General features: G+C 37.2%; 2 protein-coding genes across 2 annotated transcripts in view; one reads left to right on the top strand and one right to left on the bottom strand.

Moving 5' to 3' along the window:
• Positions 1–27920, bottom strand: part of FOCAD (focadhesin) — a 377113-nt gene that overhangs the window by 166260 nt on the left and 182933 nt on the right. The gene's annotated exons all lie outside the window — the stretch shown is intronic.
• LOC306645694 (tyrosine-protein kinase receptor UFO-like) lies at positions 457–2690 on the top strand. The gene has a single exon (XM_079113689.1). The coding sequence runs from the start codon at positions 459–461 to the stop codon at positions 1437–1439; it is 981 nt and encodes a 326-aa protein (XP_078969815.1). The 5' UTR covers positions 457–458; the 3' UTR covers positions 1440–2690.

The raw sequence follows: 27920 nt of genomic DNA, 5'->3' as shown, positions 1-27920 counted from the left end.
GCAATTAGATTACACCAATGCTTCCTTAACTTTAATGTACATATGAATCTCCTGTGGGAAAAAGATCTCATTTTAACACTGATTCTGATTCAGTGCCTATAGAGCAGAAGCTAAGATTCTTAATTTCCAACAAGCTCTCAGGTGGCATAGAAGCTGCTGATTAGAAAACCATACTTTGAGTTAAAAGATATTAAACTTTATTGGTGAATTTACCTTAGAAATTCAAAACAGGGAGGAAATTAGAAGTGAGACAACAATAAGCCCTGGATTTTACTGGAATCGTTCCAATATTAGGAATTTTGATGCATTGCTCCAAAACTGTCAAACTGAATGAATTCCAAAGTTCACCTTCCATGCTGCCCTTCCACTTGAAAGAGGAAGCATAATGATAATGTCTGAGCACACACGCTAACATTTAGTTTTAGAAACAGGGATATCATATTTTCTAATTGAAGACAATGAAGATTGCCATCTGCACGAGGTCAGAGCTGGAGGATTTCCTGAGTGAAGCCGTCTGCATGAAGGAATTCGACCACCCCAACGTCATGAGGCTCATTGGCGTCTGCTTCCAGGGTTCCGAGCGGGAGGGCTTCCCAGCACCTGTGGTCATCTTGCCTTTCATGAAACATGGAGATCTGCACAGTTTTCTCCTCTATTCTCGGCTCGGGGACCAGCCAGTGTTCCTACCCACCCAGATGCTGGTGAAGTTTATGGCAGACATTGCCAGCGGCATGGAGTATCTGAGTACCAAGAGATTCATCCACCACGACTTGGCTGCCAGGAACTGCATGCTGAATGAGAACATGTCCGTGTGTGTGGCAGACTTTGGGCTCTCTAAGAAGATCTACAACGGGGACTACTACCGTCAGGGACGCATTGCCAAGATGCCAGTCAAATGGATCGCCATTGAGAGCCTGGCTGACCGAGTCTACACCAGCAAGAGTGATGTGTGGTCGTTAGGGGTGACGATGTGGGAGATTGCCACACGGGGTCAGACCCCATATCCAGGAGTGGAGAACAGTGAGATTTATGACTATCTGCGCCAGGGAAACCGCCTGAAGCAGCCTGTGGACTGTCTGGATGGCCTGTATGCCCTGATGTCCCGGTGCTGGGAGTTGAACCCTCGAGACCGGCCAAGTTTTACAGAGTTACGGGAAGACCTCGAGAACACGCTGAAGGCCCTGCCCCCTGCCCAGGAACCTGATGAAATCCTCTATGTCAATATGGATGAAGGTGGAGGTCATCCTGAACCCCCTGGAGCTGCTGGAGGAGCTGACCCCTCAACCCAGCCTGACCCTAAGGATTCCTGCAGCTGCCTCACTGCAGCAGAGGTCCATCCTGCAGGACGCTATGTCCTCTGTCCTTCTACAGCCCCTGGCCCCCCTTCACCTGCTGACAGGGGCTCTCCATCACCCCCAGGGCAGGAGGATGGAGCCTGAGACAACCCTCCACCTAGGACTCCCTCTCAGGACCCAAGCTAGGCACTGCCACTGGGGGACACTTCACCCCCCATTTTCCCACTCCAGGCCTTACCCCAACTGTGGTCCTATCTTCTACCCTTCCCACCCCCATCCCAGACAGACCCTTCCCTTTCTCTGCATGGTAAAATCCTCATCCCTAAAAGGCAGTGGTTGGACTGAAATCTCTAAGGGATCCTCTGCCAGGTCTGACATTCCGAGAATCTAGATTCTTAGGTTTAAGGAATCTAGATTCAAAGATTCTAGGTCTCAAGGATGCTATGAGTCTTGAGTTCTATGGACCTGAAATTCCAAAGTCTCTAAATCTATAGTGCTAAGATTCTGGACATGTAAATTCTAAGACTGTGAGATTCTGCAGCTCTAGATGTTATGGTTCTAAGATTATTGATAAGGCCCCAAGTTGGGCTCTAGAGCTCTAAGATTCTAGTTTTCGAATCTAAGTTCCTATGAATCTAGATTTTATTTTTTTAGAGTTCTGAGTCCTTCAGGTAAAAGATTCTTAATTCTACAGTTCTAAAGATTCTATAATTCTAGACATGGTGGTTCTAAGGTCTGTTGTTCTAAAATTTGATTGTCTAAGGTTCTTTAAGTCTAGGTCTTCTGGCTCCACAAAAGCTAAACTATAAGGTTTCAAACTTTTATTTTCTCAAGTTCTAAGATTCTAATGATGATCAATTATAGTTTCTTCGGCATTATGATCACAGATTCTCTTATATGAGATCCTGGATCTGAAGGGATTAAGAGTCTAGAATCTGTAGTTCGAAAATACTAAGATTCTGGGCTGGGGACATAGCTCAGTTGGTAGAGTGCTTGCCTCACATGCACAAGGCCTTAGGTTCAATCCCCAGCACCACACACAAAAATTCTAAGATTCTAAAAATGGAGGTTCTAAGGTCTAATGTTCTAAAATGTGTTGTTCTAAAACTTAGTCTAAGAACCTAGATTCTCTGATTCTAGATCATATGCTCCAAGATTCTAGATTACTGAACGCTAAGATTGTAATGTTGGCCTGTTCTGTTTCAAGGCACTGTAAAGTCCTATTGGTCTAAGGTTCTGGATCCTACACATCTAAGTTATAAGACCTTCACAGTTGTGACTAACTAGACACCAAAGTTTAATAATTTCTAATGTTGGACACCTCTAGGTTCTGCACTGTGTTCTACCATTCTAGGATTATAGTTAAAGGTCCAAGAATACACATTTCTAAACTCTAAGGTTCTGGGCTCTGTAAATTTAAGATTCAGATACTCTCAAGAGTCTAAAGGTCTACAGGTCTAGAACATTAGGTACAACTGCAACTTCCTAACCTTATGGTATTCTGGGCCTTTTCCCTTCTTAGCCACCTGCTTTTCCTTCTCCCCTCATGAGGGGGTGTGCCCTCTCAAGCCTGTGCAATGCATTAGGGATGCCTCCTTTCCCCCAGGGGATGGACCATCTCCCTTCTTTTGGGCCATGCTGCCCCCTTGAGCCAGTCCCTCGTTTCCTCATCTACAGAGTGTGGACTATGGTGCCTCCAAAGGGGCTCAGATCACATAAAATGTTGTCAATCACTAAAAAAAAAAAAAAAAAAAAACCAAATAGAGAAGATTTTAAAATGTTTAATATATAAACACAACTAAATAACACTACCAAGGAAAGCTGACAGTTTTAGAAATTATTTCAAGGTGATAACTTTTTTATGCCTTTTTTTTTTTTTTTTTTAAATATGGCGCTAAAGATGGAACCCAGTGCCTCACACATGCTTGGCAAACACTCTACCACTGAGCTACAATCCCAGCCCTCACAGTGATAACTTTTGAAATTATTCATGCAGACTAAACACTCAATGGAAAAGTTTTCACTGAAGCCAGATGACATAAATCCTGAGAAGTTAAACAATTTAAGAATATCTATCTACTCAGTTCTACTTTCAAAGAACTTGGATTTGTTAATTTGTTTATTTTTCAGTTCCAGAAATGTGAATGACGCTCTGTACAAGGTTCTAAGCTGGGCCCTTGAAAAAAAAAAAAAAAAGATTGTAAACACACCCTTCACGTTCAAGGAGTTCCACACCTTGCATGGAGAGAAACTGCACATTTAAAAGCTAGATACAGAAAGTAAAAGTACTTGGCTCAAGAGGACAGCAAGGATGAGAAAGGCGTTCTTGGAGGAGGATTGTACTGAAGAGTGAGTATGCACCAGATATGCTCACATCTGTTTATTTTCCAGTTTTATCAATGTAATCACATACAGTAAAAGAAAGTCATGTTCACAACACAATGCATGGCAAGCAGGAATGATTTTTGCAATTCCTAAAGGAGTTTTGAAAAATTATAGGAGTTGGCATCCAAAATCATGAGTCTTTAGGTACCCATAGACTTGTCTTCTAACATACAGTAAAACGTTGCCAGTTTAGAACAAAACCACTGAAACACTCCACTAAATTTATTCAACTAGATAAAATACCACAGTAATTTTATATTTACAATTATCCATTTTATAAAATGTATATGAAAAGTGTCTTAACAGTCAAAATTTTTGATAATGATTCTTCCTTTCAAAATTGCATTTCCATTCCAGTTCATTCCAAAATTTTATCCTAATAATTATTATGGTTGAAAGTCTGCTATTGATCACCTGTCATATGCCTCTACAACAAAAATAATGTATATAAATATATTTTTATTTCCTAAGACCATAAGACTCAGTTTTTTAAAAATGTGAGTTGCATAATTATTATAATTACTAACATACAATTAATCAAAACATAAACATTGCAAATGTTAACTAAATGTTATTAATAACTAAACATAAAAGGTTAAAAAAAAAAAAAAAACAGAAAGGACAATGGTTTGGGGGGGATAGAGAGATGGTGATTTGATTTAAAAATGCTTCTCCAGGGCTGGGGAATTAGCTTACTAGAAGAGCCCTTGCCTAGCATGGAGGAGGTCTGGGTTCAATCCCCAGCACCACAAGAAAAACAGAGGAAAAATGCTTCCTGATATTCTGAATTGTCCCATTGTATGATGCCCTGCAAGTGTCACACCTTACAGCAACAAACTAAGAAAGATGTACCATAAGTAGAACGGTGCCTTCCTTTTATAAAGTGGAAAGGAGGCAATTATGAAAGGAGAGTTGAAAAAAGGAGAAACAGTGTGATCCCAGGCAGCTAAGTGTTACTGAAGAATACAGACTGAAATTAAAGGTCTAGAAATGTAGTTGGCTTAAACTAACCACAGCTGCCTATCCCTTGGAATGTCTTCAAATGCCTCCAGTCCTCCAGTTTGGAAACCACTGATATGATGAATTGTTCAGTGCCAATTACAGACACTGACTGCTTGGACCCAAGTCTCTTAAGAGCACAGCAAATTCAAACCATTCTGAAGCAAATACTAAAGAGTTGAAAATTAACCTTCTATGTAAAAATTCCACAAGTCTCAGTGAGCTATTAATGTCATCCTAAATTATTCTCAGAAGTCTATGTTGCAAGTGACTATTTTAGAAAAACCTCTGCACTACAGCAGTAGTAAAGGGGCCTTCCAAGAAAACAAATGCAACTGCTGGAAGAGAAGAGGATGTGCCGATTTCCAGAAGTACACCTGCCACAGAAAAAAACATGACAAAGATGAGGAAACAAGGGGACCAGGAGACAAAGAAAGCAAAGCAGAAGAACCAAGGAAGCAGAGGTGCCTGGAGTCCAGGAAAGGAAGGAGCTGCTCATAACCAAAACTTTCCATGGCTTTTTTTGCTCAAGAGAAGGGAAGAAAATTGGAAACAAGAGCATTCGCGTTGCCATTAATAGAAATCCTTCTTTGTTTTTCCATTCAAATTAAAAACAAATCAAACCACCTTTTGTTCTGTTTATTTTTCTTTTAATTAAGAAACTAGAAAGGCAATGCTTCCTTTTCTCCAACTCGAACCTAATTGTCCATTTGCATTGGAAATGGATATTCCACAAAAGCAGATTCATTCACTATATTACATCCATGTGCTCATTCAATTATATGCCACAAGTGGATTATCAATACAACTTGGTGCCCTGATAAACTGCTGGCTGAAAAACTAGGTTCCAAAACAATATGTACAATCTGATCCCTTCATTATTATACACATGGTGGTTATCTCTGTGGTTTAAAGCTGATTTTTAATCTTCTTTTAGTCTCCCATAATTATTCTTTTTATTCTTTTTAGTTATATATAACATTAGGACACACCCCAATATTGTCATGAAGGTTTGGAACTCAACTTGCTCTGATTCAATTTCCAGCACTTTCCACCCACCACCAACTCCCTGCTCCCCTCCCTCCACTCCATGCTGTCTCTCTTCAATCCATTTACTGTTTAGTTTTGTTTTGTTTTTTTTAATTAGTGTCCTGTGGATTCACCTGATGCCAGGACCCACCACTGTGCCACATTCATGCATGTACATGACAATTCAGTCAGATTCATTCCATTATTCTTCCCTTTGCCTGCCCTTCTTCCTCCTCCTCAATCCCCTTTGTCTACTCTACAGATCTTTCTTCTATTTTGATGGAATTCCCTCCCCCTTTTTCCCCCTTTCTCTCTTTTTAAGCATTTCCCACCCCATTTTGGATTAACTTCCACATATCAGAGAAAACATTCAACCTTTGACTTTTGGGGACTGGCTTATTTCACTTAACACAATAGTCTCCAGATCCTTCCATTTACCAGCAAATGTCATAATGTCATCCTTCTTTATGTCTCTATTGTGTATATGTACCACATTTTCTTTATTCATTCATCTGTTAAAGGGCACCTAGGTTGGTGCCATAGCAAAAAACATTGATGTGGCTGTGTCACTATAGTATGCCGATTTTATACCAAGGAGTAAGTCTCTCATAATTTCTGACTTTCCTACAATATATATAGAATATTTGAGTCATACTTTAAAGGAAATATATACTCACTTTATTACTTTGATCCTTGATCATTTTTCTACAACTAAATCTTATTTCCCTATTTCTCCATACCTTAAATAAAGCTTTATTTTCATGACATCTAAAATTACCACACTGTAAAATGACAATTGGCAAAGTGATCATTCTTTATTTCCTAATAACTGATATTTATAGGGTTTTTTCCCTATCCACCTACTAAATTTAGTTTTACAGAGAAACTGGAAAGTTTACTATAGCTTTTCTTATTTTATAAAACAGAGCCAAATCTCTTTTAACATACATGGAAAACCTAACATAATTCCAAGGATATTTTATACCATCCTACTGATAGGCATGATTACTGTCTCTCCTTCCCCAAAACAAAGCATAACAATAAGTGTTCCTGTCACATCAATTAAACATATGTCTGACGGTAACTACATGATCCATAAACATACACCAGGAAAAGTACCACACAAAAATAAAAAAATATTAAGCAGAAGTACTAAAGAGTTTCTTTGGGGTTACAAAAAATATAATGGACAATGGTATCAGAAGGTGTAGATGTTACGTGCTACAATATGCATGAATCCTAAAAACATGTTATATGAGAGAAGTCATCACAAAATACCACATATTGTATCATTCCGCTTATATGAAATGTCCCAAACAAGCAAATCTATAGAGACAGGAAGTAGATTATTGGTTGTGCTGGAGGGAAGGGAGGACAGGCAGAGATGGAGGCATTGGAAGCCAAGAGCTAAAGGGTACCAAGTTTCTTTTAGGAATGATGAAAATGTTCCCAACTTAATGGTAGTGATGCTTGAACAGTGGATATACCAAACACCACTGAATAATATGCTTGAAATGGGTTAACTTTATTGGATATGTATTTTCTCTCAATGAAGTTCTTTACAAAAAAAAAAAAAAAAAAAAAAAGCTTAGATTCAGTATGACCCCAAGGGAACAAATGCTTTGGCATCAGAGAAATCTAATTTCAAACTTTGCCCATGCTATTAATTAACTATGTGACTTTCATTTTCCTCATCTGCAAAATGAATATTAACCTCACAAAGTGACTATGAAGATGCTTATAAAAAGGCTTACTAGAATTCTTGGCGATGGGTAAGGACTTCAGTATTTGCTCTTGGCATTAATATTAAGATTACATTTTGTTTTAAACTCTATCTTAGGTAAATTTCCAAAGACATTACTGGGCTGGCTGTGCTTGTCAGAGTTCAATTTCGATGGCTGTAACTGGCCTTGTTACATTAATCAACACCTTTCCTAGAGCCTGAGCAGCTTTGATAGCTCGTGTGTTCATTGGGCACCTGATTCGTCTAACAGTGCCAGCTGCATCGACCATGAAGCTCCCATAATATCATTTGGAAAGGCACCAGAGCCAAGTGAAGTACAGAGATTTTTAACAGCGCTCATTCCACCTTTATGCTTTTATCTCCCTTTTATGTAATAAACTTTTAGCTGCTGCAAGAGTTTGGGGCTGAAGTTAACAAGGACAGCAAAAGGAAATGAGAAGCACCAGGACATTGGCTGCTCCCGCCTAGGCTGGCTCTGGTTTTAAGCTTTAAGAAAGGGAATTAAAAGAGATTTGGAACTTTCCTTTGACTCTATTCAGCCTAACCTCCAGGGTAGGAAAGAGGCAAGACTGGGCAGAAATCTGCCATAGGACTAAAGAGTATGCATGTCTCCACAACAGCTTCTGACTTTTAACCCACAGAAATCCAAGTATGAGGTGGATTCTTTGGCGCACACCTATAATCCTAGCTACTGGGGAGACTGGGACGGGAGGTCTGAAGTCTCCTTCTCCCAACTCCCAACCTCTATACCAGAAGAAAATAAAGGTAAATTTCTATTATAAAAAATAATAAAGACTTAAGACTTCCTTCTATTTTCTCATTTATATCAATGCATCATAAAGCTCATCCTAAGGTAAATCTAACCAAGTCATCAATACTGCCTAATTATGTTAGTATTTGCACAGGGCTCTCACATAATACATAATTGAAGGAATCAGGAATTTAGTTGAAATGGTCAACCATGTTTTCCCAAAACAAATATCAAGACACATATGAAAAATTTATATCCTATATAGAAGGGTGTAAAGGGAAAGCAGCAGCCCCCTATAATGTAGGTATAAGTTCACATGGGCAAAAGCTTTGTGGATGATCACTATAATGATATGGACCAGAAGTTCCACTACTAAAAATTCATGGTAAGCAAATATTAGAGATAAGTATAAATATTAGAGATAGGATTATCTTCATATAATGACATTACGGACAACTTTTGTTTCTAATTTTGCTAATATATATTTTCTGATTTTTGAATAAACATACTATATGATAAAATATGTTAAAAATCAATATGCATATTTTTAAAATTATTATGAGGTTTCTTTTGTATTAATTTCCTATGTCTACTGCAACAAATGACCATAAACCAGGTGCACACACCTGTAATCCCAGAGGCTTGGGAAGCTGAGGCAGGAGAATCACAAGTTCAAGGCCAGCCTCAGCAATTTAACCAGGCTCTAAGCAACTCTGTGAGACCCTGTCTCAAAATTAAAAATAAAAGCCTGCATATGTAGCTCAGTGGTGGGTTTAAAACAACACAAATTCATTCTCTTGCAGTTCTGAAAGCTCAAAGTCTGAGGTGAATTTCATGAGACTGTAATCAAGGAAACTATTGTGGCTCCAGGGGAGAATCCATCTCCCTGCCCTCTCTTACCTCAGAAGCTGGTTTCATTCCTTTAGTTCATGATGCCACCTGCACGTTCATCACCTGAAACCCTCTGTTTCAGCATCGCATCCTTTTCTTCCTTTTCTGTAGTCAAATCTCTCACAGGACTACTACTTATTATATTCAGGTACCACCCAGATAATCCAGGATAATCTACTCATCTTGAGATTCTTAACTGAATCACATATTCATTGTCCCCTTTGCCATATAAGGTAATAACTGCAGGTTTCTCAGATGAAGACCTGAATATCTTTAGGAGCCATTATTCAGACTTCCTCAGGAATGATGAAAATATTTCTATAGTTTGATAGTGGTGAGTGATACAAAATTTTGTGATATATTAAAAAACACCAAATTATATACTTTAGAAGAATGAATTTTATAACATGTGACTCACGTCTCAATAATGCTGATTTTAAAGTCACACTCATCAGGAAAGAAAGTTATTTTTACATGGTGCAAAACAACAACAACAAAAGGCAAATAATTTGTGCACAATTGTGCTTAGGCATAAAATGACAGAATGAAGGAATTCCATAAAGTAAAGGTTCGCAGGACCTCAGATAAACCTAACAATAATCCATTTCTGGAAACAGCATAGTTAATAAAATGATGGATATTCATCCTATATTCACTTATCTCACAAACTATAATGGACTGCCATACTTAACAAAGGAGAGATGGTATTCAACCAAGCAGTCTTTATGTGGAAGCCCTACTCTTCCTTCAGGATGCCTTGCATATTACAGGTGACATATAAAGCTCTCAAGCAAATGCAGGTAAGAAAAACCATAATCTATATACAAATGTAATAAAGTTGAATTCTTCTCTTTTTAAAGTCAAAGGTAAATAAGAAATATCACAATTTTTCTCATACCTCAGGAAAAGCTTATACACAAACCACTTTAGGAACTGTTGTTTTGGACAATGATCCCAAATTTCAATATTGAACAACCAAGTCACTGGGGAACACATTTAAATAGGGTGTAGGCTTCATCTATGCAGGTTCTGATTCAGTAGACTTGGTTATACAAAAACTTTGGAGACCCTACTGTACACACTAAACATCACTGCCATTCATTATCCTACCAAATCCATAACTTGGATAGAGGAGCTGAGATAAACAAGTGAATGAGAAGGAAACATCCTCCAATTGAAATTACAAGTGTTACATAAATGAAACAGGGTCAATAACATCCTTTTGTTTGACCTGTAATTCTACCATTTCAAATCAAAGTCATGCAACCCTGTCAATTGTTTCAGCAAGCAAATTGCTCAAATGACAATTTACATAAGTAAAAGCAATGTGTCATGGCTCTGAAGCAGAAAGAATGGTGCCCCAGAGAACATTTTACTCACTGCTGAATTTAGAACCTAAGGCATAATACATTCCACCATGCTATTGTGAGACTTTTAATGAAGCTAAAAAAAAAAAAAAGAAGAAGAAGTGGGGGGGGGCAAGGCTTATATGGTATGAAGTCATCTAAATCACAAAAGATAACTGGCGTCCACTCAGAACATTGAAAAAGGCTTTAGAATGACATCAACCAATGGTAGAGTTCAGACTCTAAGAAATCCTTTCCTGTGAACTATAAGAAGTCTCTCAGATTTAAAAATAAACAAGTTTTAAAAGAAAATGCATTTATTACATTCTTTAAATACTACTTCTGGGTTTGCATGCATGTTATTAAGTCATTCTGAGAAATTCCATATCCATGAAGAGACTTGTTGAAGTCTCACTATCTTAATTCCAACTAATTCTTAAGCGAGTTAATGTCCTTTCACTAAATGCAATAAATGTGATTTTCATCATCTAATCAAGGTTAACTTCAATCAGGAGTCGCTACTTTTCATAGAAATGAGCCTCTTGGTTATCCTTTATGCTAGGCAGGAAGAAGGTAAGATACTTCCATTCTTTGGAAAGATTTATACAGCACAGAAACAGGTTTAAGCAGCACCCCTATGAATGCCATTTTTGATAAAAATATGATTGTAGGTCACTTGAGGGCATAGGCTGAATAAAATGCTCTTTTGAATGGAACTTATAAATTTCTTTGAAGGTATCAAAACAATAGTCAGATCTCTGAATCCAAAAGCCTTTCAAAACATTAATGTCATTTATTCTACTGCCCTCCTTCAGTGATTGTCTGTCTACACCCCGTGTCCTCATTTACCCCCCCAAAGAAAAATCTACTCCTGCATAAGCTTAAACAAATATATTTTATTCACTGGAATGGCAGAATGGTACACAATTAGCATCATTTTAGTCATGTCATTATTTCCAGCTCAGTGGCATTTATTCAGATGAGCACAATTTGCAACCACTGAGCCAAACTCCTCTGATGTTAACTGGCATCATTAAATCCCTCCCAGTGTCTAATTCGTTTGATCTTTTAAAGAATGCCCTGGGTTTGTGACTGAGAGCCGGAAACTCACGGCTGGACATCCTGAACAGTGTTCATGTTCGGTCACAGACTACTCACATCACCAATAATCCTGAGACTGTGGTCCTGATTCAACTAAGCAAACTTTTCATAAAAAAATTCTTTAAACACAAAATTAAGTTTAAACCCATTTACAATAACATACCAGGGACAGTGGGAGATCCTAAATGTTATAACTTCAAAAGCTGAGTTCCTAGACTTTTAATAGTAAACTGATTTAAAAGATCATAACAAATCTGGGAATGGCAAATGGCAGATGGCAAAGAACAAGGGGTTGAAGAACAGAATCAAAATCAGAAAGTGAAAGAACTTCAGGGCCACAATTTTAAATTTTCCTACTGCAAATGCTTTCCTTAAAATTTTTTAAACCAATTAAAAGAGTAGTAAAAAGCTAAATTCTTTTCTATTTAAAAAAAAAAAAAAAAAACAAAAACAAAAACATTATTTCTCTACACATTTTACACACAGCTTGTGTGTGGTATGTGCTGAATAGTATACATTATATAAATGTAATGCAGGCAAAATTTTATTTTGAAAATGAAAAACCATATTTAAAAATCTACTTGCAGGGAGACAAAGTAAATGTTATAATGTCTACAAATGTTTAATAAAAGACAAGTTCCTGCTGTCTTTTTAAAGTTAAAAATAAGGCCAAACTACAACTTTCAACTGCAAAGAGTCATTGTGCAGTATATAAAAAGCTCAGCATGGAAATAGATTCAACAAATGTACAAAAAGAGTTTTCATGCCCAGGAAGAACTGAAGGCATCAAAAAATAGGCCCCAACTACAAATAACAGAGCTCAGTTCAAAAAAGACCAGCAAATTTATTCTCTAATGCATAGCAAATTAAACTTAATCAACAACTCTGCAAGGTTAGACAGGCAATCCACCTTTAAAAGTCTCCACAAACAAAACGTACGAACAACAAAAAAGGTTCCTGGGTGTAATAAATACTGAATCCACAGTAGGCGGCAGAAGCCTTACTGTACATAGCTGAGAAAACCTGCCATCAAACAATGGATCACATTTCCATACTAAATTATATTTATCACGCTAAAAAATGCTTAAACAAAATGTAGGATTTCTATTGGCCATTTTTATATCACACTAACTGCCTAAAACCTTCCAAACCTGCTGAGTCCCATTGAAAATTGTTCCCACCCCCTGGGGCTCGGAAGGAGACACTAGACAAAGGGTTAGGATGATGAGAGAGGGCACAGACAACTACCTTCCACCATGATTTCAGAAAGTAAATAAATAAAAGGGGATAGAATAGCCAAAACATAACCTTGGCACGAGGTATTTCCGGGGAAATCACTGCTGTGACAAATGGCCTGAAATGAACTCTTCCAGCGGTCAAGAATCCCCAGGAAAGGCCCCTCCCCTTCTTATCTATTACTCAATTGTACAATACTCTGCTTTGAAAATATAACACCCTCATGGAGCTGGGCAAGATGAAAGAGCTTTTCTTCATGATTCTGCAACGCCTATTAATTTTTGCTACAACAGACTCACAGCTGACTAAGGAAACTGGGCTGGCACTGCCTCACATCCCCATCCTAAGACTTTAAGAGAGGAAAAAGTTAAAAGTGAATGAGCCCTCTTTTTAAGCACAATGTATTGATTTTCATTTCTACACACACTGTAAGCTGTTTCTTCTCCAACCCTAGGCAATTTGTTTAGACAGGGAGTTATTTTCCCCCTTGAAACATTAGTAGCAATGTTACTTGATTCCTAGGCAGTTACAGAATTATCTTTCAGGGATATTATGACTCATTCACTGCCAGTTAGAGTCGCTGATTTCTCAATGACTGAAGAAGCAGAACTCAAACTGTTCCCAAAGTACACTGACACTTTTATCATGGTGAAGCAACATGATAGAGTAGGAAGAGCAGAAATTACAATCAAATGAAAGCATTCAAATCTCCATGTTTCACATATTTCCATGTTAGTTAGATATGTGAGACTTTCTAAACTCATTAGTAAACATCATCCACAACACTATTGTGATGCTTGATATAGGATGTAACTTATAACAAATGACAAACATGGTAACAGGCACTAAAAAAGTAGTTTTTTGTTTGTTTTATTGAAGTAGAGTAATCATATACCTGCCAAAAGTACAGATCTTACCTATACAGTTGGTGAATTCTGACTAATGACACTTACACATAAGCCCCACTTGACCAAGACAGAGACTCAGAAAATACAAGACAAAGGTGCACTTTTAAATTTTCTAGTAACCACGTCAAAAAAAAGGAGAAAGAACTGGGCAGAGTGGCATGCGCCTTTAATCCCAGCGGCTTGGAAGGCTGAGGCAGGAGGATCACAAGTTCAAAGCCAGCTTCAGCAACTTAGCCAGACCCTGTCTCAAAATAAAAATATAAAAAGGGCTGGGGATGTGGCTCAGTGGTTAAGCACCCCTGGGGTTCAATTCCTGGTACCAAAAAAAAGGAAAGAGATAAAACTATCTTGACCCAATATCTTCACTATATTTACAACCAATATATTCAAAAATATCATTTTGCTATGTACTCAATTTTTAATATTTTAACAATGAGATATAGTCACGTGATGCTTAATAAGACAGATACAATCTAAAAGATGTGTGGATGATTTTTGTCATTGTGCAAACATCACAGAGCATACTTAAACTAAGACAGCAATGATATCACTAAGCAATATAATTTTATGGAACTGGTATCATATATGCAGTCAATTGTTGACCAAAATGTTATGTAACACATGACTGTACTTTGCATTTTTCTGTACTGTATTTTACACTTACAGAACATCACAATTTGAATTAGCCGTAATTCAAGTGATCACTAGCCACATGTGGCTAACAATTACTAAAATGGATGGTGCAAACATAACCACTACCCAAAAACTTTCCTCATGTTCCTTTAGAAAGGACTAGAGTCTACCCACTACCCTCACTCCAGGTCAACCACCACTGACTTCCATTCTCATATATTAATTTAACCTATTCTTGAATTTCATTTAAAAAAAAAAACTGCATCATACAGTATAGGCAGACATTTTTTAATGCCTGACTCCTTTCATGTTAGTGCAAGTAGCAGCGATTTGTTCCATATTCCATGGCACAAATAGGTAATTTACTTATTCATTTACTAGCTGGTAGACAGTTGCATTATTTTCAAATATGCTGTCATTAATAAAGCTAAAATGAATATTCTTATATAAGTCCTCTTCTCCAAGATGTGGTATTGCTACACTTTTTAGGAGCATCCATTTCCAAATGACCAAGGATGTTGTCAACACTTTCATGTGTTTACTGACTATCATATAATATCTTTTTGTTTGTTTTTTCCTGTGATGCTAGGGATTGAAACTAGGGCCTCACAAACACTTGATCACTGAGCCACATTCCCAACCCACGTAACATGTTTTATCAAGAGCAATTCAAGAAGATGAAGGAAGATTTGTTACAAAGACAAACTGAGATCACATCCAAAGATACTTGTAATACTGAAATAAGGGTCACCCTCACAAGGACTACCTGGGTCAGGTAGATTGTTTAAATATGGGAAGTAAAAAAAAAAAAAAAAAAAAAAAAAAAATGCAGAAAATTAGATAGAGTATACACACATCTAAAGGAAATGCTAAATGGTTCTTTGCACCAAGTGGTGACTGCAGTGTGGAAGGGCAGATGAGGTACTGCATGATATTCCTGTCTTATCAAGAGAGAGAAGATATCCTCTCTATAGATTTTTTTAGTTAATACTGAATTAATTTTTTAAAACATTAATTCTATAGTAATAAAAAAATAGGCCATAATTTTATAAACTCTGATTTGCATAAGTTAGTGGCTTTTACCTAAGGACAAACTTCCTTATTAAGACAAACATGAAATCCTTCAAGCATTATAGTTTTCTGGTCCAAGATAGCACCTATTAAGACAAGGTCTGGCAATCTACCAGAGAAAGTGAGAAGCAAGCAATTGGTCAAGGAAACTCCTCTTTTCTGGCAACTCTCCTATATGACAGAATATAGATAACTGCATTCCTATTCTTATATGACTATCCCCGACATCTACATTTTGGTTTTGAGTAAAAAATGTAGGTAACAGATAATGATTCTTCCATGGTAATGCCTGCCTAGGGAAATCTCTGCTGTTTGGGGAAGACAGATAAAAAAGATATGTTAGTAGGAATGAAAAACTGTATAGCTGCTTTAGAAAACACTCTAGCAGTTCCCTAAACATTTAAAAGCTTATGGATCCAGCAATTCTACTCTTGGATATATACTTAAAAAAAAAATCCACACAAAATCGTGTACACAAATGTTCAGAGAACTGTTATTTCCAATAACACACACACAAAAACAAGCAACCCAATTGTAGATCAACTGACGAATGGATAAATAAAATCTGATGCACCTACACAATGGATTCTACTCAGTCATAAAAAATGAAGTATTAATACACACTACAACAATCCCTAGAACCCACACACACACATAAAAAGAAAGAGAACAAGAGAGAGAGAGAGAGAGAAAAGGAAGGAAAGAAGGAAGGGAGGGAGGGAAGGAGGGAGGGAGGGAGGAAGGAAGGAGAGAGGGATGGAAGGAGGGATGAAGGAAGGAAAAGGAAACGAAAACGTGGCATGTAAACAGAGTAGCAAAGAAGAACATAATATGTGTGTTTCATCTACCTTTTATATGGTTGGATAAACTCTCTGAAGTAAAGGGCCCCCAAATCAAGCTCATGCTTTCTCAGTATCCCATACTTAGAAGTTTAAGAACAAAATTGTTTCACTCATCATTCCTATAAGTTGTTGAAAAACAACTTTTCTAAGCAGGGACTAAAGTCAAGGAAGAAAAGAATATTGAAAGGATCTGAAGAGACTTTTATACCAAATAGTAACACAAGTGGCCAATAACAAAAGATGTTTAATATCATTCATCATCAGGGAAATATAAATACAAATCACATCAAATACCAGTTCCTACTGGTCAGAATGGGCATTATTTTAAGAAAATAAGTTAAGCTTTGGACCCAACTTAGCTGCCCTTCAACAAATTAATGGATAAAGAAAATGGGGTATATATACACAATGGAGTATTACTCAGCCATTAAGAATGATGTTATGACGTTTGCCAGTAAATGGATGGATCTGAGACTATCATGCTAAGTGAAATAAGCCAATCCCCAAACACCAAACTTCGAATGTTTTCCGATATGTGGAAGCTAACCCACAATAAGTGGGGAGAGGGGAAGAATAGATGTTCAGTGGATTAGACACAGGGGAATAAAGGGAAGGGAAGGAGGATGGGAAAAGTAAAGACAGGGGATGAAGCTGACATAATATTCCTAGGAAATACATGAATATACCACAGTGAATCCCACCATCATGTATATCACAAGAAGGGGATCCTAATTAGAATAAAATATATATTCCATGCTTGTATAATTATATCAAAATAGACTACTATCACATGTAACTAAAAGGAACCAATAAATTTGGTTTTTTTTAACATTTGCACATATAAAATTTATTTATATTTATCCTTATATTGGAGTAAATTTTTCAAGAAAGTAAAACTCATTCTTTTTTTTTGTTATGTTATTATATGTCTGACAAAAATAAACCTAATCCTTAAACTCTTTCAATTCAAAAACAGAAACATTAATCCCAATTACTGTATAGAATCACTGTTTCATACCTTTCCTATATTGTAGGGTTTCTTTCTTTTTTTTTAATACTTTTATTTATTTATTTACTTTTATGTGGTCCTGAGGGTTGAACCCAGTACCTCACATGTGCTGGGAGAGCACTATACCACTAAGCTACAACCCTAGCCCTATGACTTGAATTTTGTAGTTCAATCTTTTTTTTTTTAATTAAAAATCATAAATTTACATACGGCAATGTGGTTTGATTCATTCTGTTATTTTTTTCCCTTCCCCCCCACCCCTCCCACCCCTCTTTTCCCTCTATACATTCTTACCACCCTCCTTATCCCTAACCCTAAACCTAACCCTAACCCTAAAGCTAAACCCTCCTGCCCCCCATTATATGTCCTCATCCACTTATCAGCGAGATCATTCGTCCTTTAGTTTTTGAGATTGGCTTATCTCACTTAGCATGATATTCTCCAATTTCATCCATTTGCCTGCAAATACCATAATTTTATCATTCTTCATGGCGGAGTAATATTCCATTAAATATATATGCCACAGTTTCTTTATCCATTCATCAACTGAAGGGCATCTAGGTTGGTTCCACAATCTGGCTATTGTGAATTGAGCCGCTATGAACATTGATGTGGCTGTATCTCTGTAGTATGCTGATTTTAAGTCCTTTGGGTATAGGCCAAGGAGTGGGATAAGTGGGTCAAATGGTGGTTCCATTCCAAGCTTTCTGAGGAATCTCCATACTGCTTTTCAGAGTGGCTGCACTAATTTGCAGTCCCACCAGCAATGTATGAGTGCACCTTTTTCCCCACATCCTCTCCAACACCTATTGTTGCTTGTGTTCTTGATAATTGCCATTCTAATTGGGGTGAGATGGAATCTTAGGGTAGTTTTGATTTGCATTTCTCTTATTACTAGAGATGTTGAACATTTTTTCATATATCTGTTGATTGCTTGTACATCTTCTTCTGTGAAGTGTCTGTTCATTTCCTTAGCCCATTTGTTGATTGGATTATTTGATTTTCTTGGTGTAGAATTTTTGAGTTCTTTATAGATTCTGGAAATTAGCGCTCTATCTGAAGTATGAGTGGCAAAGATATTCTCCCACTCTGTAGGCTCTCTCTTCACATTACTGATAGTTTCCTTTGCTGAGAGAAATCTTTTACTTTGAATCTATCCCAGTTGTTGATTCTTACTTTTATTTCTTGTGCTATGGGAGTCCTGTTAAGGAAGTCTGATCCTAAGCCAACAAGTTGAAGGTTTGGACCTACTTTTTCTTCTATAAGACGCAGGGTCTCTGGTCTGATTCCGAGGTCCTTCATCCATTTTGAGTTGAGTTTTGTGCAGGGTGAGAGATATGGGTTTAATTTCATTCTGTTGCATATGGTTTTCCAGTTTTCCCAGCACCATTTGTTGAAGAGGATATCTTTTCTCCATTGCATATTTTTGGCCCCTTTGTCTAGTATGAGAAAATTGTATTTATTTGGGTTTGTGTCCATGTCTTCTATTCTGTACCATTGATCTACCTCTCTATTTTGGTACCAATACCATGCCATTTTTGTTACTATTGCTTTGTAATAGAGTTGAAGATCTGGTATTGCAATACCCCCTGCTTCGCTCTTTCTACTGAGGATTGCTTTAGCTATTCTGGGTTTCTTATTCTTCCAGATGAATTTCATAATTGCTTGCTCTATTTCTGTAAGGTACACCATTGGGATTTTAATTGGAATTGCATTGAATCTGTATAGCACTTTTGGTAGTATGGCCATTTTGACAATATTAATTCGGCCTATCCAAGAACATGGGAGATCTTTCCATCTTCTAAGGTTTTCTTTAATTTCTTTCTTTAGTGTTCTGTAGTTGTCATTGTAGAGGTCTTTCACCTCTTTTATGAGATTGATTCCCAAGTATTTTATTTTTTTCGATGCTATTGTAAATGGGGTAGTTTTCCTAATTTCTCTTTCTGAAGATTCATCATTTATGTATAAAAATGCATTGGATTTATGAGCATTGATCTTGTAACCTGCTACTTTACTGAATTCACTTATGAGTTCTAAGAGTTTTCTGGTGGAATTTCCAGGTTCCTCTAAATATATAATCATGTCATCAGCGAACAGGGATAGTTTGAGTTCTTCTTTTCCAATTCATATCCCTTTAATTTCTTTGGTTTGTCTAATTGCTCTGGTTAGAGTCTCAAGAACGATGTTGAATAGAAGTGGTGAAAGAGGGCATCCCTGCCTTCTTCCAGTTTTTAGGGGAAATGCTTTCAGTTTTTCACCATTTAGAATGATATTGGCCATGAGCTTAGGGTAGATGGCCTTTACAATGTTAAGGAATGTTCCCACTACCCCAATTTTTTGTAGTGTTTTGAGTATGAAGGGGTGCTGTATTTTATCAAATGCTTTTTCTCCATCTATTGAAATAATCATGTGATTCTTAAGTTCTAGTCTATTGATATGGCGAATTACATTTATTGATTTCCGGATGTTGAACTAACCTTGCATCCCTGGGATAAAACCCACTTGATCGTAGTGCACTATCTTTTTAAAATATTTTTGGATGCAATTTGCTAAAATTTTGTTGAGAATTTTTGTGTCGATGTTCATTAAGGATATTGGTCTGAAATTTTCTTTCCTTGATGTGTCTCTGTCTGGTTTAGGTATCAGGGTGATATTGGATTCATAGAATGAGTTTGGGAGGGTTCCCTCCTCTTCTATTTTATGGAATACTTTGAGAAGTATTGGAATGAGCTCTTCTTTAAAGGTTTTGTAGAACTCGGCTGAGAACCCATCTGGTCCTGGACTTTTCTTTGTTGGTAGGCTTTTGATGACCTCTTCTATTTCATTGCTTGAAATTGATTTATTGAAGTTGTGTATGTCCTCCTCGTTCAGTTTAGGTAATTCATATGTCTCTAGAAACTTGTTGATGTCTTCGAGGTTTTCTGTTTTGTTGGAGTATAGATTTTCAAAATAGCTTCTAATTATGTTTTTATTTCACTCGTGTCTGTTGTGATATTTCCTTGTTCATTCCGAATTTTAGTAATTTGAGTTTTCTCCCTCATTGTTAGTGTGGCTAAGGGTTTATCGATTTTGTTTATTTTTTCAAAGAACCAACTATTTTGTTAATTTTTTGTATTGTTTCTTTTGTTTCAATTTTGTTGATTTCGGCTCTGATTTTAACTATTTCCTGTCTTCTACTACTTTTGGTGTTGGACTGCTCTTCTTTTTCTAGGGCTTTGAGCTGTAGTGTTAAGTCGTTTATTTGTTGATTTCTACTTCTTTTGTTGAATGCGCCCCATTAAATAAATCTTCCTCTAAGTATTGCTTTCATAGTGGCCCAGAGGTTTTGATATGATGTGTCTTTGTTCTCGTTTACTTCTAAGAATTTTTTAATTTCCCTCCTGATGTCTTCTGTTATCCATTCATCGTATAATAGTGTATTATTTAATCTCCAAGTATTGGAGAAGTTTCTGTTTTTTATTCTGTCATTTATTTCTAATTTCAATCCATTATGATCTGATAGAACAAGGTAGTATCTCTATCTTCTTGTATTTGCTAACAGTAGTAGCTTTGTGGCATAAGACATGGTCTATTTTAGAGAAGGATCCATGTGCTGCTGAGAAGAAAGTGTATTCGTTCTTTGTTGGATGGTATATTCTATATATGTCGGTTAAGTCTAAATTGTTGATTGTGTTGTTGAGATCTATGGTTTCTTTTTTCAATTTTTGTTTGGACGATCTATCCAGTGGTGAGAGAGGTGTGTTAAAATCGCCTAGTATTAATGTGTTGTGGTCTATTTGATTTCTGGAATTGAGAAGGATTTGTTTGACGTACATGGATGAGCCAGTGTTTGGGGCATAGATATTTATGATTGTTATGTCTTGCTGATTTATGCTTCCCTTAAGCAGTATGTAATGTCCTTCTTTATCCCTTCTGACTAGTTTTGGCTTGAAGTCCACATTATCTGAAATGAGGATGGATACTCCAGCTTTTTTGCTGTGTCCGTGTGCATGGTATGTTTTTTCCCATCCTTTCACCTTTAGTCTATGGGTATCTCTTTCTATGAGATGAGTCTCTTGCAGGCAACATATTGTTGGATTTTTCTTTTTAATCCAATCTGCCAGTCTATGTCTTTTGATTGATGAGTTCAGGCCATTAACATTCAGGGTTATTATTGTGATATGATTTGTATTCCCAGTCATTTGACTCATTTTTGTTTTTTGACATGATTTCCTTTCTCCTTTATTTGGCTATTCCTTTAGGCTAGTTCCTCCCGTTGCTGATTTGCATTGTTGTTTTTCATCCCTTCCTCATGGAATATTTTGCTGAGAATGTTCTGTAATGCTGGCTTTCTTTTTGTAAATTCCTTTAGCTTTTGTTTTTCATGGAAGAATCTTATTTCATCGTCAAATCTGAAAGTGAGTTTTGCTGGGTATAAGATTCTTGGTTGGTATCCATTTTCTTTCAGGGCTTGATAAATGTTGTTCCAGGCCCTTCTAGCTTTTAGGGTCTGGATTGAAAAATCTGCTGATATTCTTATTGGTTTCCCCTGAATGTAATTTGATTCTGTGCTCTCGTGGCCTTTAAAATTCTGTCTTTATTTTGTATGTTAGGTATTTTCATAATAATGTGCCTTGGTGGGGGTCTGTTGTAATTTTGTGTATTTGGATTCCTCTAAGCCTCTTGTACTTGGTTTTCCATTTCATTCTTCAGATTTGGGAAATTTTTTGATATTATTTCATTGAATAGATTGTTTATTCCTTTGGTTTGTTTCTCTAAGCCTTCCTCAATCCCAATAATTCTTAAATTTGGCCTCTTCATGATATCCCATAATTCTTGTAGATTCTGTTCATGATTTCTTACCATCTTTTCTGTTTGGTCAACTTTGTTTTCAAGATTAAATATTTTGTCTTCAATGTCCGAGGTTCTGTCTTCCAGGTGTTCTATCCTATTGGATATGCTTTCTATGAAGTTTTTAACTTGGTTTATTGTTTCCTTCATTTCAAGGATTTCTGTTTGTTTTTTTTCTTCTGTATCTCTCACTCTTTATTGAAATGATCTCTTGCTTCCCGTATTTGCTCTTTTAACTGTTGATTGGCGCGATCATTTAATGCCTGCATTTGCTCTTTCATCTCCTCCTTCAATGCCTGCATTTGCTGTTTCATCTCCTTGTTTGATTCCCTGATTGTTTTAATTATGTACATTCTGAACTCCCTTTCTGACATTTCTTCTGCTGTGCTGTCATTGGGTTTTATTGATATAGTATCTAGGTTTGTTTGGGACATTTTCTTCCCTTGTTTTCTCATATTGGTCAGACGTCAGTGGGACTCTGTGATATGCAGATTTCCTCTATTGGCTTATAGTGTCCCTGTAGATTTCCAGTGTATCACCTCCCAGCCTTCAGTAGCCTGAAGTCTTGGAGTAACTTGATAATGCAGTGCTTCCGAAGAAAGCTGCCCCTAGCCCGCTACTGGTTCCAGGGCTTGGAGCTGGCTCTGTGTGGAAAGGCTCTCACTGGGGGGCCTGCTCCAAGAAGCTGGCCGTGTAGGAGGAGCCCACCGCTGGAGTGCCCAGGGCTACCTTGGGAAGACTCTAGCTTCCCTGCTCTACTCTGATAAGCCGCCGGAATCTTGGCCTGCCACCCAGGCCGAGCTTCACCAGGTGGGGGAGACTTACCCCGTGGCTCTATTTTAGTCCGAGTCTCTCAATGCCTCTCCTTCTTGAATCCTGGGTTCTGGAGCGACTAGAGATGCAGTCACCCTCTAGTCCGCCATCTTGGATCGCCCCATGGAAAAAGACTGCGGCCGGAGGGGGCAGGGCCGCCTGGAGAGGTCTCTGGCTGCCCTGTCCTGGTCCCAGAGGCTACTTGCGGGTCGGTAGTCTCTGGTGATTTGGGGACTTGTGGCTGGCTCTGTGTAGAAAGGCTCTCACTGGGCAGTCTGCTCCGAGAAGCTAGCCTAGAAAGGCACTTCCCGCCGGAGGGAACCGGGCTGCTTGGGGAAGTCCCTGGATGCCCTCTCCTGGTCTCTGAAGCAACCTGCGGGCGGGCCGGAGCTCGCTGAGCGCTGGCTCAGGGACTTGGAGCTGATTCTGTGCAGAAAGGCTCTCACTGGGGGGCCTGCTCAGAGAAGCTGGAAAATCTGGTCCCCATGGTTCTATTTTAGTCCGAGTCTCTCAATGCCTCCCCTTCTTGAATCCTGGGTTCTGGAGCAACTGGAGATGCAGTCACCCTCGAGTCCGCCATCTTGGATCACCCGTGGAAAAAGCCTGCGGCTGGAGGGGGCAGGGCCGCCTGGAGAGGTCTCTGGCTGCCCTGCCCTGGTCCCAGATGCTGCTTGCGGGTCAGAGGTCTCCGCTGGCTTGGGGACTTGTGGCTGGCTCTGTGTAGAAAGGCTCTCACTGGGCGGTCTGCTCCGAGAAGCTAGCCTAGAAAGGCGCTTCCCCCCGGAGGGAGCCGGGCTGCTTACCAATAAATTTTAAAAAAAGATAAGAGATCATAAGTATTAGTGAGGATTAATTAGAGAAATTAGAACCTTCATACAACATTGCTAGTGCCAATGTAAAATGGCAATAACTTTGGAAATGTCTGGTAGTTCCTTCAATGGTTAAAACAAGAGTTACTGCATGACCCTGCAATTCTACTCACAATGCTAGATCTCCAAAAATGAAAACATATGTCCACATAAAAACCTGCAAACAAATGTTCAGAACAGTATTATTCATAATGCCAGAAAAATAAGAACAAATCCAAATGTCCATCAATTGACAAATAAATAAATGAAATGTGGTAAAGCCATATAGATTATTATTCAAATATAAAAAAGAAATGAAGTACTGACACATGCTACAACATACATAATGTGAATACACAATGTGCATGAAGGAAACTGGTCACAAAAGACAACATACCATATATTCTGTTTCAACTTATATAAAACATCCAGAATAGACGAACTTGTTGAAAGAGAAGATAGATAAACAGTTGCCTAAGGCTGGGGGGAATGTGGAATATGGGGGAAAGGATAAGAACCAAAGGGTATGGGGTTTTATTTGGGCAGGACAGGTGATAGGATGTTCTAAGAATTGTTGTGGAGATAGCTGCATGACTCTTAAATACATTCAAAACATTGAATGATACACATTAAGTGGATGAATTATACTCAATAAAACTTATTTCTAAAAGAGTGAGAATATTGTTTCTTAAAATCATTATTCTGTATAAAGTCAGAAAGCAAGAAAATTAAAGGCCAGATGAAACATAAGGAAAAGAATGCAAGAATATTATTTTCTGGGCTTGGTTGTGGTAGAGCACTTGCCTGGCATGTGTGAGGTCCTGGGTTTGATACTCAGTACCACATATAAATGAATAAAATAAAAGCTTCACTGACAACTAAAAGAATATTTAAGAAAAAAAAGAATATTATCTTCCTTTGAAAATGATAAACCCTTGGATTCAAGATAAATAAAATTACTTTTTTTTAATGCCCACATTTTTCAAAGGAAGGAAACCTGGGAGTAGCAAAAGAACATGAGGCTCAGAGTCTTGGGTGACCTTCAGAAAGTTAGCTAAATCACCAGAGCCTCCATTTCCTCATTATAAAATGAAATCTTACAATCCCTATATCATATGATATCCAAGTTCATTCTAGATATCCACAAAATATTAGCTATGGTTTTTAAAAAGTGGTTCAATCCTAAAAAAGAAATGTACAAAGTCCAAATCAACATGTCAATAATGTAAAAGAAAACATAAACTTCTTTTCTAAATCCAAACTGTCAAATTATACTCTTGTCTTGATGGCCAGCCAAGACTCCTAGAGGCTTCTATTTTTTGTTCGGCAAAGAAGCACTAGAGAAACCCTACTAGAAACTAAATCTTCACCCTGACAGAGCTGGTATTTGGGTAGACTCCATCCTTTCCAACACCTCTCATTGGCCGCCATGCAAATGAGCAAGCAGCAGTAACTCTAAGACTCTAGTGATGCTAAATAAACTTCACATTATGACTTCAATACAGGTGTTGTCAACCTTAGGAAAAGTGTTACTCTTACACAAAAGTAAAGTTCAGAAAGTCCTTGCAAAATTTGATTCTACACAGCTTTCTAACTGAGATATTTTCTCAAAGTTGGGCTTATTCTGATTATTCTTATTCTTGTAGATTAGCTTCATTTTGTTGTTTCAGGATATCTTTCTCTGCTCTTAATGATATTTGAAAGTCAAGGATCTGAAAAGTAATGGATAGACAAATCACTACCAAATGCTGCTGAGAAATGGATTTTTAACTATGCTGAATATTTTCATTCTTGAAACTGGTGGCAGGCAGAGCAAACAGCTTCTAAAATGCATGCTGATGCCCCAGGACAGCACACTGCCCAGAAAGCAAAAGATTAGTCCAAAAGTAGTGAGTGCGGTCCAGCCAGGGCTGCTGAATTCTGTGGGTTTTAAAACTTCTACACACAGCACAGACTATCACAACAGCAGCTTCACAAATAACGGAAGCACACACACAAAGCCTGGAAACCTTAAACAAAACCAAGATATACAGTACTACCATCAAGGTGCAAAGGGAAATAGATTATTTCTACTTATTTAGATAAACATAAAGCTATTCATTATCAAACATTTAAAAAGAACACTTTTATTACCAAAACTAACAGGAACGCAGTTTCAACAAATACTACAACTCAGGACATTTGTCATTTCTATAAAGAAAGCAAGGGATGTATAAAGTATGCATATCGAATAAGCATAAATAATTATAAATAAGTATAAATAAATAAAGTATTTATAAATACTTTAAATAAGTATAGTTTATACTCTAGACAAGAAACAGATGAAAAACAAAGGGTAAGAAAACAATTCTTTAAAGTAAAATGAAGTTAACTGCTGGTATTGCTTTATTATTTATTAATGCCCATCTTGCTATAAAAAGGACTAAGGAAACTAATAGCTTTATGGATAGACAACAAACAGAATTCTTATTTAATATGCAATATATTAGTGAAGTTTCTTAAGAGAATTTTGATAAAAATATGTGAGACTTCGATTTCATAATATTAGTGGGGAGCATAATGGGAAAACCTTTAGTCAAAAAGGACTACTGAGGCATCAAAATAAGAGACAGGTTTTATAAAATATCTCAATAAGATGGCTCAATTCTTCTAGAGTACAAAAGAATGTGAGAATGAAGTAGCACTGTATAATAATGGGGGTAATAGTTTAGATTGGGAGACTAGAGTTGGGACAAAATATTCAGCAATTCCAACTGCTCTCGGTTAAGTACACGATAGAGTAGCAATACCTTTTTAATGAAAGAATGAGATGTCATTTGGAAGAAAAAGTTAAATTACTATCACATCACACATTAGTTTCAGGGGAAAAATTAAAGAGTTATTTAGTCCCTCCTTGAGGGCACTAATAAGTACTAATTCATATCCGGAGAAAGTTCAACATTTAGAGAACATCTATATGGGTAGATATTAGTAGATATTATGCTAAGTCTTTTCTCTATAATCTGATTTTATCTTCATTTGAAGAAACAAAGTCTCTGAGAGGTTAATTAGCTAAAGGACACACAGGTAACAACTGGTATATATCAGATAAAGTTCCACAAGTGTCTAAAACAAAGATGCTTTCAACCACACCAGGCAACATTTTTCATATCTTGAGTACTAACCACAGAAAATGATGATGCCTTACAAAAATGGAAAGAGAAAAGCCAGTGCCAGACTCAGGGCATCTTTTATGAGTTAGTAAGCATTGGCAGACCATAAACCTTACAGGAACAGCAGAAAACAATGGAATTGTAGAAATAGTAAGACTGAATCACTATTTATTAGGGAAAAAAGTTAATTTCAGAAATGAATTGATGCCTATTTGGAAAAAATAACAAAATACTTCAAAATAGTAAAGATGGTCAATTTTTGGAAAGGGAAGTATAGAATTCTCTCAGTTTCTGCTTGAAACTGGTTTAAACATGAGGCTTAGATTTATTAGTATAAATAAATCTAGTCTAGTAATATGATTATTAAAATGACATTCCCAAATCCCTAAAGTGATTGAAGGAATAAAAGATAAAAGTCCTTGGTTATAAGCAGTAACCCTTCCTGTAACTGTCTTCTACCATAAAGTTCTAACAACTTTTCTAACTACTGAGCACATGATTTGAAAGCACTGTCCTTCCCACACACCAGTTTCCAAATAGCAATGATGTTCACTGTCTGATCAAGTGTCCACACAAAAGAACACAACTTTATTCTTTTACCAAGAATCTGAACAAAGATCTAACTTCTCTCTGAGGTCTATTTTCCTCAGTTATAAAAGTTGATAATTCCTATGTTGCAGAATTGTTGGAGATCATACCAGAAAAGCATTTAGCACAGGGGCATGAGCATATAAACACTCAATATAGTTGTTGCTTACATCCTTATATGATTCTTTCATTATCACCCATAATTAGCCATAACCTAAAGAGAATTCCACTTATTCTCATTCACTAAAAGCAACAATATGTACATTCACCATGTCAAAAACTTTGGCTAGGTCAATGAATGGTCTTTGATGCAATGATCATATTTTTTTCAAGATAGTAAAGATTCTTTGCTATGTTGTAATTCTGGAAGCAGTCTAAAGTTCAGAAAATGGCTTATGAGTTCAGTTCTGATGCTTACCCTCCCCAACTTCTAATCACTGGGAAAGGAA

The sequence above is a fragment of the Sciurus vulgaris genome (assembly GCF_902686455.1).
Source record: "Sciurus vulgaris genome assembly, chromosome: 15".
Lineage (NCBI taxonomy): Eukaryota > Metazoa > Chordata > Mammalia > Rodentia > Sciuridae > Sciurus > Sciurus vulgaris.
The sequence above is the reverse complement of the archived record's forward strand: the minus strand, read 5'-3'. Positions and strand labels throughout refer to the sequence as shown.

What these genes read in the sequence shown, in the direction of transcription:
- LOC306645694 (XM_079113689.1), top strand. Translation starts at nt 459, where the DNA reads ATGAAGATTGCCATCTGCACGAGGTCAGAGCTGGAGGATTTCCTGAGT.